The 13,527-nt window shown below is 41.6% G+C and overlaps 1 protein-coding gene across 3 annotated transcripts in view; it reads right to left on the bottom strand.

Annotated features, from left to right (window-relative positions):
- Nucleotides 1-2,547: 2,547 nt before the first annotated feature.
- Nucleotides 2,548-13,527, bottom strand: part of Pwwp2a (PWWP domain containing 2A) — a 41,223-nt gene continuing 30,243 nt past the window's right edge. The window contains exons 3-4 of one of the 3 annotated variants that reach the window (XM_036194965.1): nt 7,308-7,427; nt 2,548-3,753 (exon numbers count right to left, since the gene is read on the bottom strand). In XM_036194965.1, coding sequence (XP_036050858.1) covers nt 3,740-3,753; nt 7,308-7,427 — 134 coding nt within the window. In that variant the 3' untranslated portion in view covers nt 2,548-3,739. Of the gene's footprint in view, nt 3,754-7,307; nt 7,428-9,820; nt 9,904-13,527 lie in introns of those variants that run through there. The other 2 variants (XM_036194966.1, XM_036194967.1) reach the window with 2 other exon arrangements.

Raw genomic sequence — 13,527 nt, 5'->3', positions numbered from 1 at the left:
CAGAGGAGACCTGGAGAGTCAGTTCTCTCAATCATGTGGTCACAGGGATCGACCTCAAATAGCCAGGTCTAGTGGCAAGTGTCTTCCCCTGCTGAGCCATCAATCTCACTAGCTTCCACCTTTACATTCTTTTGAGATGGCTATAAACTTTTTAAATATTACTTTCAATTTTCCACCCCTCCAAGGGCCTACAAGCTATGAATAAACCTCATCATACAAACATCCTCTGCCTCCTTATTCACTTAAGGAGAAACTAGGGAACTTGTGTTTCCCACTCTGGGCATAGCAGGACCTACGACTCCCCCTAACAGCTGTCATGGCAGTCTACAGAGAGCAGTTTGTGACAGTGACGATATCAGCAGTTCACTCCTCCGGCACAGCTGCTAGTTCCCCTTGCTACAACTGCTATCAAGCCCTGAGGGTCATAGGCCATTAGGTGGTCATGAGATGTGAAGGAAACAACACCTGGAACAGCCACACTGGAAGAACGCTAGCACCCTGCTGCAGGTGCAGTGCCAGGCTGATGCTTGATCGGGCCATCACCTGGGCTCACACTTGCCACATCAGAGCCAACTAACAAAATGCAGCTTCTCGTCAGTGCCTTCACCTGGAAGCCAGGAATCCACAAACTCAGGACCTGAAGTTCCAGCAGCCCTCAGAGGCCAGGGATGAAACGATCGAATGAGGTCAAAGAAGTGTTTAGATGTTGAGGATATGAGCTTTGCCAGCTGTCTGTGAGACACACTGTTTGCAAGCATGGTTTGAACCCCCAGAATAATGTGCTCTTGGCAGTTCTGCCTCATGAACTGATCCAGACTCCAGTGGCTCCTTTTTGTGGATATTCAGCTCAACTGAATAGGAACAGTGTTGGACATTAAAGATTACATATATCCTCTGTGGTACCAGGCAGCCTTCTAGAGGTTTGCTGTACTGAAATTGGGAGGTCTAGATCAGACACACACACAAAAAAAAATCTCAATTGCCTGACAGGTTTTCAGAAACTAATTTTTTTCCGGACAACCAAGAGTTTCTGGTTCCAAGGTCAATCCTATAGGCTATGGTAGATATCAGTGTGTTTGGGTAGGACTCCTCCTAAAGGGGGCAGGGGAGGTGGAACAGAATATGATGTATTGGATGACCTTGAACTCTAACCCTGAGTGCTGAGATTACAGGCCATGTGTGCCATCAAAGAAACCCACCAATATTGTGTCATTACCCCATCCAGGCAGACTGTTTCCATAAGAGAAGCAGTCTGCTGTGTGCAGGCCTATCAAATTGCAGTTGGCTTCTGCCTAAAGGCAGAAGAGACCCATAAAAAGCCTCTTAGTGACCAAAATCTGTAGATCCTCCTTTAGGAAGCAGTATTTCTTCCCAGAACACAAAACTTGGCTGAAATCTAAAAGTTGTTTTGTTTTTGTTTTTGTTTTTAAAGAAAACACAAAAGCCAGTTTTAAAGGTAACCCCTAAAAACAAAAAAAGCTAACCCCTACACAGTGAAACAGGTTTTAAATAATTAAATTAAAAAAAAAATCAAAGACTTTATTGGATAACGTTACACAATATTCTTGAACATTTAACTCTGAGCAGATGGAAGGTGAGAAACAATGTATCGTTCAAGTCTACAAATGAAATAGGCCTGTGAAGATTTGAAATACAGACAAAAGGTAGCATGAAGCAGAGCTTAAATATTAAGCAACTAAAGCAGTAAAAACGAAGTTGTAACATGGTAGGTCTAGATTTTAAATACCACCAAGTGTCTTTTTTTTTTTTTTTTAATGAAAATCTAGTTTATAATAAAATGCCTTTAAGGATTTGTCATGAAGAAAAAAATATGTAGATTCTTAAAACCTGATCTCTCCCAGTGCTTTTGCCTTCTTAATATTATTATTTTTTTGGTCAATTCCATCACTCTACAAATAGATTTCTAAAGCTTAAAGGTCTTCCTGATACAACCCATGCATGTTCCACATGGCTTGGGAGACACCTGGTTCCTGAGTGAGCATAAAAGTTACTGCTGGTGTTGGGGGTCTAAGACAAGATGACCCCAGAGCCTGGAGCCGTGCTTCAAGTCTTCTCCACAGCTCCCTGCTGTTCGAGTTCCTGAGCCCATTTGATAAGGATGACGTCATGATGTGGAAGTCTCCAAGGAGATTATTGTAAAATGCAGTCAGGACTTCCCAGCACTTGCAGTGTGTTAGGATCTCAATTAAGCTCACTAGACTCCAGACTACCCGGCTTTTCTTCTTAAGCTATAAATCAAATCACAGTCAGGTAATATTAAACAATCTAAAAATCCCACCCAGAGCATTTGCTAATCCTGAGCAATGGACTGTTGGGTAATTTCACCCAATCAGAAAGATCACAGAAAGTGAACTCTTGAGCCAAGTGCTCGTTCATCTGTTGTGTTGCTTTGAATGAGTTTTGTGAGTTAGTTTCTTTTTTATTTTGGCTTTTTTTTTTCTTTTTTTCTTTTTGTAGTAAGTAATCAATATGGTGTTATCTTTCTGGTTTAAAAAATAAATCAGTATTGCCACTAAAAATCTTCAGTTTTATTATTAAAATTACGGCACCATCAAATATAAAATGCTTTAAAAATGTAGTACTAACAGGTCCATCTGATTTTCTCATGTGTTCTCCATTCATTAAACAAGAAAAATTAAGGATTTTCATAATATGTATTTAAGCAAAGACAAGGAAAATCTGTGGTCTCTAGTAAGAATTCATGTTCCATGCACCAAAAGTTTAGGTTGTTTTCAAGGATCTGTTTCTGCCACGTGTCCCCCAGGGCCAAGTCTTCCCTGACACCTGGAGAGCGTCCTACACTAAGAAGTGAGGGCCTCTTCCTGTGGAAAGAGGTCCAGATCAACGCTGATGCTGTCACCTTTTCTGAACAGCACCACTCAGCAAGGGAGAGGTGACAATAAAAGCCTGTCCAGCTCAGGAGAATTATGAGCTAGTTCTTGGGAGTGTATGATTTCATTCCAAGATCAACACTAGCCTATCCACTTGGGAGTCAAAATATGAAAAGGTAAGAAAGTAGTTATGGAAATGTGCACAAAATGTTAAATACTAGTGGCAAATAAATACATCTTAATATGCTCTAACAAGCAAACATATATTCAAGATAATACAGCCCTGTTTTATTAAAAGAAAGAAGATCCACATTTGACTTGTGGGTGGGGTGGGGCACTTAGCCATCCTTTCAGCAGGATGTCAGCTCATCTTCCTCTTGTTTCTACGGGCACCTGAGCAAACACTGGCCTCAGCACATGTGACCATGCTGCTTCACAGGAGCACCATTTTAAACACACCTCTGCTCACTTCTGAACTGATAAACATAATCCTTGGAGAAAGCACAAATGTTAAGTATGCAAAACAATTCCACATTTCTGCACCATCCCATGCCTGGCAGGCCTGTCCAAACTACTGTTCACATTCAAAAAAAGCTACTGTCAGTGATTCTTCCGCATCACACTTGAGTGCATCCTGCACATGTTCATATCACTTCTCTCCTCGCTTCATGCATAATTTATTGCAGCAGTCTGTTTCGTTACACACATAAAATATCCCCAATACCTTTCCTTGCGTTCAGTCTGCTCTGCAAGTGCCCCACACAGAGGACTGGTGGGAGCCACTGCTCTAGCCTCTCCTTCTTTAGTGCAGCTTCAAACTCCAATCTCAGCCAGTCCGACGCTCTTGCTCTGTCACTGTGGTACACACCCAAGAGAGCAGCAGTCTGTTAATGTCTTTGTGCTGAAATACAAAAACAAAAGGAAGAAGATGAAGTTAAGCACAAGTAACATGTGACAAAAAGAAGCCCTACAGATCGTGGGATCACAGCACATTTCTTTTAAATCAGATATTTGACTTTTTAAAAACAGCTTACTGCCAATCTAGACCAGTGGAAGCATTGTGTACTTTATCTGAGCACATGCAACCAAATTCCAGCACACAGGACTACCACCTGAGTACTTTTCTTAAGAATATTTGCAGGAGAATTTTGACTTCTTTTTCTTTTGTTTGTTTATTTTTTTAAGGCAGGGTTCCTTTTTGTAGCCCTAGTTGTCCTGGAACTAACTCTGTAGCCCAGGCTGGCCGCAACTCACGAGATCCACCTGCCTCTGCCTCCAGAGTGCTGGGATTAAAGGTGTGGGCCACCTTTTTTATGTTGCTATTTCTAAGTTACAATACATCAAAGCAGCAGAGATAGACTCCTAGGACACACCAGCCTTTCCCTGGAACAGTTACCCTGCAGTCTCTTTGAAATATTCCTTTAGAGAAGTCTCACCATGGAACTCTGTCTTGTCTGGAACTCATCGAGGATTGCCTGCCTGTGCCTTCCCTGCTGGGATTAAAGGCCCCGCCCCCTTTCCCTTTTTTTGAGACAGGGTCTCTTATAGCCCAGGATCACCTCAAACTCACTATACAGCCAAGGCTTACCTTGAACTCCTGATATTCCTTGTCTCTATCTCCTGAGTGCTGGGATTAATGTATACACCATCAAGGTTAGTTGCTCAGTCTTAAGCAAATTTAGACACAGAATCAAGTGGCGTTAAAAATCAGCTATAGAGCAGTGTACTATTTACACAAAGCCAGGAGGAGACTGTGTGGGGGGTGCCTCCCCAATATCAGACACATCAGAAGGCAACGAAAGTACTATATTATTACTAGACCACTTCAGTGCACTGACCAGTGTCCTTTATTACACCTGCCCACCAACAAGGCAATCTTTAGTAGACTTCTGAGCAAAGGCAGGACCCCAGGCACAAATGGTAGGCATAGTGGCTTATAGGAAGCATTGCCATGCAGCAGGGTCAGACTGCCCAACGTTAACAAACAGTTAACATACAAAGTGGTGGGTGCCCACTACCCTCCAGTCTTTAGCTATGCCCTCAAAACTGGAGCTCAAGAGCCAGTAAAGATGATCTTTGAATCAAATATATTTTTAAACCAAAGATAATGCTGTTTCAACAGAATAATAAAATGTAAAAGGAACACATAATACAGAAAGAAGAAAAAGCACTTATCTTTCCTAATATTTATCACATGCATCAAAGTCAGATCTTTCCCATGGTTTGACAGACTGATTTTATATTAACTTCCCAGTGTTACCATGGTTCATTTGCCCTGATCATGTAGGCCCTGGGGCAGGGCCTATAAAATAAACTTCACAGGGCATTCTGTCATGTGTCTTTCAAGCAATGAAAAATTACTTCTAGCCAAAATACTACGAACCTCAAGGTGAAGGGCCCATGTATTTGTTGCTTCTGAAAACAAGGATGATTAATGCTGATTGAAAATTCAACTTCCTGAAAATGAAATAGCTGGCTAACATGACTGCAACAATTAACAGTCAGACTCCCAAAGAACTTCGGAAGTGAATGTACCCTTTTAAGGAGAAAGGGTACCAACTGTGCCTTTCAAAATCTGGTTTTAATGTAAGGCTTACTGAAGTTCAGTTGAATACCAGAACAAGAAAGCCAAGGACTCCTATGAGAAGTAGAGAACCAAAAGCTCTACCCACTCAACAGATTATATTAAGGTGGCTACCATGCCTATTTAGGTGAGAGTCCAAAACTTTTACACAATATTCAATGCCAAATGTCTCACTTTGAACCAGTATCAAGGCTACAGTTCACATGCAACGATACAATTCTCCAGAAGCTGCACAAACAGCAGGTCAAATAACCTTGGTATATCTCTATCCAGAAGACTAAATACTTTTTCAAATAAAATAATAAAAGGTAAGTTTAGGAGCTAGAGACATAACTCAGTGGTTAAGAGCACATTATTGCTGTTGCAAAGAACCTGAGTTCTGTTCCCAACATCCACATCAGGCAGCTCCCAACTACCTGTAAATCCAGTCCAGGGAACTTAAAGCTCTCTTCTGGTTTCCAAGCACACACATCTGGCATATAGTCTCTCTCTCATACACACACACACACACACACACACACACACACACACACACATACACACACACACACATAATAGACACAAATAACAAAACATAAAATGATAAGTTCAAAAGGAACAACCAAAATCCCTAAACCTTTCCCACCATGTAAGAGTCCAAAATCCAACAATTTTATACGTTGTCCATTAAGTCATATACAGAAATAGATTACAACCACATTTTGATCCCATTTTACCACCTTTAAAGTTCTGACTCACCTTTTGTAAATGACAATGAGTTTTAAGATTTTTTTACTAAGCATTCACATCCATATGTTTGTCTCTTTTTCTTTTTGGAGACATGGTCTCACTATGTAGACCTGGCTATCTTGGAATTCCCTATGTAGACCAGGCTGGCCTTGTACTTGGAGATCCACCTGCCTCTGCCTCCAAGAGTGCTGAGATTAAAGCCAAGTACCACCACATTAGGCCCCACTTACATATTCTTTTTTTTTCCCCCCCCCCCCCCCCCCAGAGCTGAGGACCGAACCCAGGGCCTTGTGCTTGCTAGGCAAGCGCTCTACCACTGAGCTAAATCCCCAACCCCTCCTTTTTGTTTTTGTTTTTGTTTTTGTTTTTTGTTTTTTTTTAAAGACAAGGTCTCATTATGTTGCCCTGGCTGTCCTGGAATTCATTATGTAGATCAGGCTGGCCTCGAACTCACAGAGATCCGCCTGCCTCTGCCTCCCAAGTGCTGGGATTAAAGGCATGGTCCATCATGCCTGGCCACATACACATTCTTACACATTTTTTTTTCTCTTTTTAAAGATGGATTCTCAGGTATCCTAGGCTACCCTCAGACTCACTAGAGCAGATGAGGATGATTTTGAGCTTCTCACCTTCCTGTCTCCACCTCCTGAGTGCTAGGATTAACAGGCATGTGTCACCATGTCTGGTTTACTCAGTGCTGGGAATGAACTCACAACTTTGTAGAAGTTGACAAAGAAGGCACTCTAACCAATTGAGTCACATCCCCATTCCCTACAGTCTTATACATACAGTAGTAAGTAATGAAGAAGTCAAAGCAACAAAGATTGAAACTGAAAAAATAACCAAGTCCCTGATTTCCAGGAACAATCAGTTACCATCTAACATAAGCCTAAATGTAACATTTGATTCTCACCACAAGGCTGCTCTCAATACAGATGCTCACAGGAGGCTCCACTCTAGAAAACTATCTTTTGATTCCTGGAAATGATTACCTAGAGGAAGTATACCCAACTACCAAGGTCAATGAAAAGTTAGGAGAAAACTAATGAGTCTTTTGAAGGCTAGCCTAATCTACTTCAGGGATGGTTAAGTGATGATATGGTGCCCTCTTCACTTCATGGCAGGGCTTAAGACAGACAGACCTGCCCGCTTCACTGTTAACTTCAATGCTCCCAGTCTGAATCCACAGTGGTCTGTCAGACACTGTAAGGGAGCAGCAGGACTCGTCACTGTCTGATGTAATAGCTGCCATTTGTTGAGACCTATGGTAGAAAAAACCAAGTTAACAAAAATAGAGCAGTCAGTTGAGTTCTTTCTAATCCATCTTACAAAAAAATTCAAAAAGACCAAAATTAATGTGAATCTTCCTAATGGGTTTATTCTGGATAATTTGCTGGCCTCAGACAACAAAGCTTTGGTTCTGCAGAGCCTCAATAGCCACGTGGGTATCCCAACCATGGTCAGGAGAGGCATTCTTGTGTGTACATCCCATTAGATGCAGAATGTAACCTGGCAAGGCGCCCTGCAAATGAAAGAGGAAATGCTAACTCATATTTTATGTCCCTGAGCAAAAAAAAAAAAAAGCTTACCATCTAACCCTAGCCTGTTCTTGGAGCAGTCTCAATCTGGATGGTCCAGAGGGCTTAAGTTTTCACCTCACAGATATTACATCATTTGGAAGCTCTAAGACCATCAAAAACCCTTTCTCCTTGAACATTAATGATCTCCTTACTTAGCTTCCTCCGGTTCTAACTGGCTGAGAAGAACTTTTTTTAACATAATAAGCTTTCTGAGAACAGAACCTTAAATGTTGAACATAATTCAAATGAAAAACTACTATCTTAAGACTTGTTTTGCTTTAAGGCAGGGTCTTACACTACTACAGCCTGGAGCTTGTCTAGAACTCTGTGTAGGCCAGGTTAGCCTCAAACTCCTACCTTGGTTTTCTAGGTGCTGGGATTGCAGGCATGAGCCAGCACATCCTGCTTTCAGTTTTATTTTTAAAGGTATTTGATTGCATACTTACTTCTATCAGCTCAGCCAGCTCTGGGATCATTCAATAATAATAATAATAATTTATTATTATTTATTACTTACTATTTATTATTATTACTTACTATTTACTATTATTTACTATTTATTACTACTACTATTTATCATTTACTTTTAAAATTCATAATCAGAGCCAGGAAGTGGTGCCACATCCAGCACTCAAGAGACAGAGGCAGTTGGATGCCTGTGAGTTCAAGGACAGCCTGGTTTACAGAGAGTTCCAGGATAGCCAAGGATACACAGAGAAAACCTGTCTTGAAAAACTTTAAAAAAAAAAAAAAAAAAAGCAAGAAAGAAAGAAAGAAAAGAAAGAAATCATAATCAGGCAGGGCATGGCTATGCATAACCTTAAATCTCAGCAGAAGCAAAGGCAAGTGGATCTCTGCATTCCATGCAAGCTTGGTCTACATAGCAAGTTGCTGGACAGCCAGAGCTACATAGTAAGGACTTGTCTCGATAAATTAATTCAAATTCCAGATCAGAAGCAATAGAGTTGTAAAGTATAAAAACGTCTAATGTAAGCTGTCCTATGTAGAAAGACAATTACCTCTGAATTCTAGTTTACAGGTTCAATAGTAGTAAGATTTTACATCAGAATCGGAGTGCACTGTTAACTGAAGCAACAGCAACTACACAGGAGAAAAGGAGCCAACGCACTGACGCTTGCTTTGGGGAACGTCCGATCATGCTCCTGAGATCATCTTCCAACCACCACCTGAGCTGAGGAACTATGGACAGTGGACAGATGCTGAGGGAGTTACTTTTGTTTTGTTTTCCTCTTTTTCCTCCCTTGGTGTGTGCATGTTTCTTGAAACAGGGTCCCTCTACATGACCCTGGCTTTTCTGGAACTTGCTATGTAAACCAGGTTGGCCCAGAACTCAGATGAGCCTGCTTCTACCTCCCAAGTGCTGGGGTTAAAGGTGTGCACCACCATGCTAAACCAGTTGGTTTTCCCTAAGGGTAAAGCCCTAGTAGGTCAATCATGCTCCAGTGAGTGGACACCAAGGGTTACAATAAAAAATAAAATAGATTTTAAAAAGAGGACATGAAGTTGGTGGATGGATCTGGGAGCAGTTAGGGAGAGAAGATCAAAATAGACTATGTATGCATGAATTCCTCAAAGATTTTTGTGAATGAGCATTTTGCCTGCACATATGTGTACCACATGCCTGCCTGGTGCTCATGGAAATCTGAAGGTGGCATTGGACCCCTCACATATGGGTGCTGGGAAACAAACCCAGGGCCTCTGCCAGAGCAACAAGTGCTCTTAACCATACTAAGCTCTCTCTCCAGCCCCAAATAACTGTACTTTTAAAAGAGAATTGGCCTTTCACTTTATGTAAAGAAGAAGCAGAAAGATCAGGGATGAGCTCCCCTTTCCTGTTCGTTTTTTCCACTGCAGTTCTTAAAATGCTACATAAAACCTCAGCATGTCAGTTCTAATACAGTCTGCCTGGAGCATGGTGCTGATGCTGAAGATGAGCTTCCCCTCAATAATTTCACGGGGTCTTCAAATTTTCTCTGGAAACTTAGCACCCAAGCAGGCTATCTACTAGGAAGACCCATGGAACCCTGTCTGAGATGCAGTAAAGGGAAAGGTACCTCAGGAAAAGGCAGCGATCTCAAGCTCAGAAGTTACTTGTTTTGTCCTTTAAGATAAATCCTGTCTGCACGGTGGTGCTCTCCTATGGGCAGCAGAGATGAAGGAGCCAATCAGAAGAGGGTAAGTACACGATCACCCTTGTAAAGTCAATGAAACGAGGAACAGGTGGCCATGCTTAGTGCAAAGCTCGGCCTGAAAAAGTGAAAGATTTTGACTATATGCATGGACCTCTGATTTCACCAAACACTCATAAATTCCAATAAAAATATGATGCAATGTGAGCAAGAATGACATGCAGAAGTGACATCTCTTTGCAGAGACATTATCTGGTTTTGTAAGCAGTTACTGATTCCATGTCTGGGCTTTAGACAAACATCACTGAGTTCTTCCCAGGTTACCTGGACTCACATCAAGACATACCACTCCCAGACAGATCCTCCACTAAAAACACACTGGAGGGGAAAGAAGGACTGACCATCCATTTGGGATCAACAGCATCTCAAAATGAACCATGAGTAACAATGACTATCCTCTGGGAACTATGACCATGACACACCCACATTCAATCTCCTACTCATTACATGTGTAAACTGATGTCCACTTGTTAAAATGTCAAGTCTCCAAGAACATACAGAAGCTGCAGATGGGCCAACTTCAAAGTGACAAGGGCAGCTTGTAGCTCCTTTGTAAGGCTCTTCTAACAGGACTCTGCTGCATGGAGACCTAAGCTCAGATTCTTCTCCTACCTCTGGAAAGAATTTGGAATGTGGAGGCTTTAGCGGTGGTGACTGAGCTATCTTCCTCCTTCAGTTACGAAGAGATGACCATTGCTCTTGTGTGTGCTGGTCAGAGGACAGTTTCCAGTTGTCAGTTCTCGCCTTCACCTTTGTCCCCAGAGACCAGACTCAGACGGCCAGGCTGGGCAGCGATCTCCTTTAACTACTGCACCTTCTCACCAGTCCTGGATAAGCTTATTTTCTGCCTATGCCTATGCTTACTGGGAGCAGAATGAGAGAGTACTAGATAGTCTCCAAGTACATTAAATAGGATACTATCGTGAACTTTAATAATGGTTCCTATAGCGCATACATAATTCCCATGACCTCCAATAGTTAGCCTCCATAAATGCCAGCTAAAACCAGCCAGTTTAGCCAGACATGGTGGCAAGAACTGTAATCTCAGAACTCTGAGGTAAAAGCAAGTCAATAGTTCAAGGCCAATCTCAAAATAAAACAAAAACCACCCAAACTCCCAGGGAGTTTATGCTACCTCTAGCTATTGTGATTAATAGTGCTATTATAAAAAACTTAATAAAACATTCCACTTATTCTAAGTATACAATGTTTAACAGATAGTGTTAAAAGCTACCAAAATGAAGTTTCTCTGCTACACACAAGTGGCTGGTAATATGAACAGTATTTACACAGGCCTTGGACCAGGCTCTCTTCTATTGCTTTAAAGATGTAAATTCTGAGGTGGTGCTACTCATTCTGCCCATTTCACAGATGATGACACTGAGGTAACCTGCCTAAGACTGCACTGCTTGTAAGTAACAGATTGAAAGCAGGCTAGTGCATCTGGCTCGAGAGCTCACTTTTAAACATGTGCCTAAAAAGTGGAAGGCAATATTCTTTGTTTGAGAACGGCCTGCTGTCAAGCACGGCTGATGGCAAACTGTTAGCAATCCAACTGTTACTAGCTCCTTTAGTCACATCTGGATGGCACGCTCACTTTTCTACATCAACAACCTCTGTAAGTTACAAACAAAAAGCTTCCATTTCATTTTTCCAGAGGGAGGAAAATATGTTCCTCGGGCTTTCAATAGTTTGGTTTGGTTTTGCTTTTATGGGGGCACACAAAGTCAGTCAGTCTTACTATGTAGCCTGGGCTAGCCTTAGATTAGGATTCTCCTGTCTCCACTCCAGGCTTCTTCAATAGCTTCTAAGAGAATCTTACATGAGTGTTAAATAAGAAACAATGGTTGTAAAATACCTTGAACAGTTAAAGACACTCTGGCTAAAATTTACCATACAATACAATTTGATGGTTTTTTTTGTTTTTTTTTTTTTTGAGCTGAGGATCAAACCCGGGGCCTTGCACTTGCTAAGCAAGCGTTCTACCACTAAGCTAAATCCCCAACCCTGATGCTTTGTTTTTGAAGAACCCTGGCTCTCCTAGAATTCTGTAGACCAGGCTGGCCTGCTTTTTCCTCCCGAATGCTGGGATTAAAGGTGTATGCCACCATTACCCAGCATAATTTTTTTTTCTTCTTGAAAAAAGTATAAGCATAAAAGCCCACCATTCCAGGCCTAGTGTGCTAGCTCATGCCTGTAATTACAACACTCAGGCGTAAGAGACAGAAGGCAGAGACAAGAGAATGTCAAGTTTGAGGCCAGCCTAGGCTATATGAGACCTTGTTTCAAACAAGAACCCTAACATACTTTCACACACAAATGCAAAGAAAGGGGTGGGGAGAGAACATGCCCCATATACTCCAGCTATGAAGGACTTGGCTTTCGTTGTAGAGAAATCATGAGGCCTTTTTTTCCTTTTTTCTTCTAAGACAGATCCATGTCTTCACATCTCTAGAGCTGGGCACAGTAGTGCAGGCCTGCAATCCTGATACTTCAGAAATCAGAAGTCAGTGTCACGTACCCTGGAACTGGAGTTACAGGTTGCTGTGACTGCCTGATGTGGGTTCTGGGTACAGTATGCACTTTCATCTGCTGACCCAGCTGTGCAACCTCCATCATTATCAAAGTCATTTAAATGGCTCCATTATTCACAAAAATTATCCAAGCAGTTGTTACTATTTGAAGAAGATAATTTTAATTAAAAATTAACTAATAGGTAAATGTAGTCGTATCAATTCACCTAACTTTTACTAAGGCATTAAGTATAATGCATATTAGCACGGTCAGCTAGAGAATCTCCTCATACAGGACTGCAAGTACACAGCAAGGAGTACTGGAAGCAAGCATTCCTGGTACCAACTCTGAGCACATTTAAAATTAAAAGCCACTCTTGAAATTCCAGCATTTCAGGCAATGATTGTCCTGAGCTAGAAACCAGCCTGGGCTCGAGTGACCTAGTTTCAAAAAACCAAAATGAGAAACAACAACAAAAAAAGAAAGAAAGAAAGAAAGAAAGAAAGGAAGGAAGGAAGGAAGGAAGGAAGGAAGGAAGGAAGGAAGGAAGGAAAGAAAGAAAGAAAGAAAGAAAGAAAGAAAGAAAGAAAGAAAGAAAGAAAGAAAAACATCCAGATTACAGATGGACAGTGGTCATGGTCACACAATACATACTTAACCCCTTTTAAAACTGTGCAACTGGGTGCTGAGGAGCTGGCTTAGCATTCCAAAGGCTTGCTCCTATTCATTTCCTAGCACCTACATCAGGTGGCTCACACCGACCTACTCCAGGGGTTCTAACACCCTTTTAGCCTCTGAAGGCATTTGTACACGTGGCAGCACATGCGCGCGCGCACACATTATTTTAATTATACGATTAAAATGGTTTTAAGATGGAAGGCAGGGGCCACATATGCTCTACATAGCAAGGTTACACAATGAGACCCTATCTAACGAATAGGAAAAGGTAAAACTTTACAGTTGGTATGGTGGCTCATGCCTAGGATCCCAATACTCAAATAACTGAGGAGGAAGGACCACACTGCCTGTCCAACAGAACAAAATCCTCTAAGAAGCAA

Source organism: Onychomys torridus, chromosome 8, assembly GCF_903995425.1.
Source record: "Onychomys torridus chromosome 8, mOncTor1.1, whole genome shotgun sequence".
NCBI lineage: Eukaryota > Metazoa > Chordata > Mammalia > Rodentia > Cricetidae > Onychomys > Onychomys torridus.
This window is presented reverse-complemented; position numbering and strand designations above follow the sequence as displayed.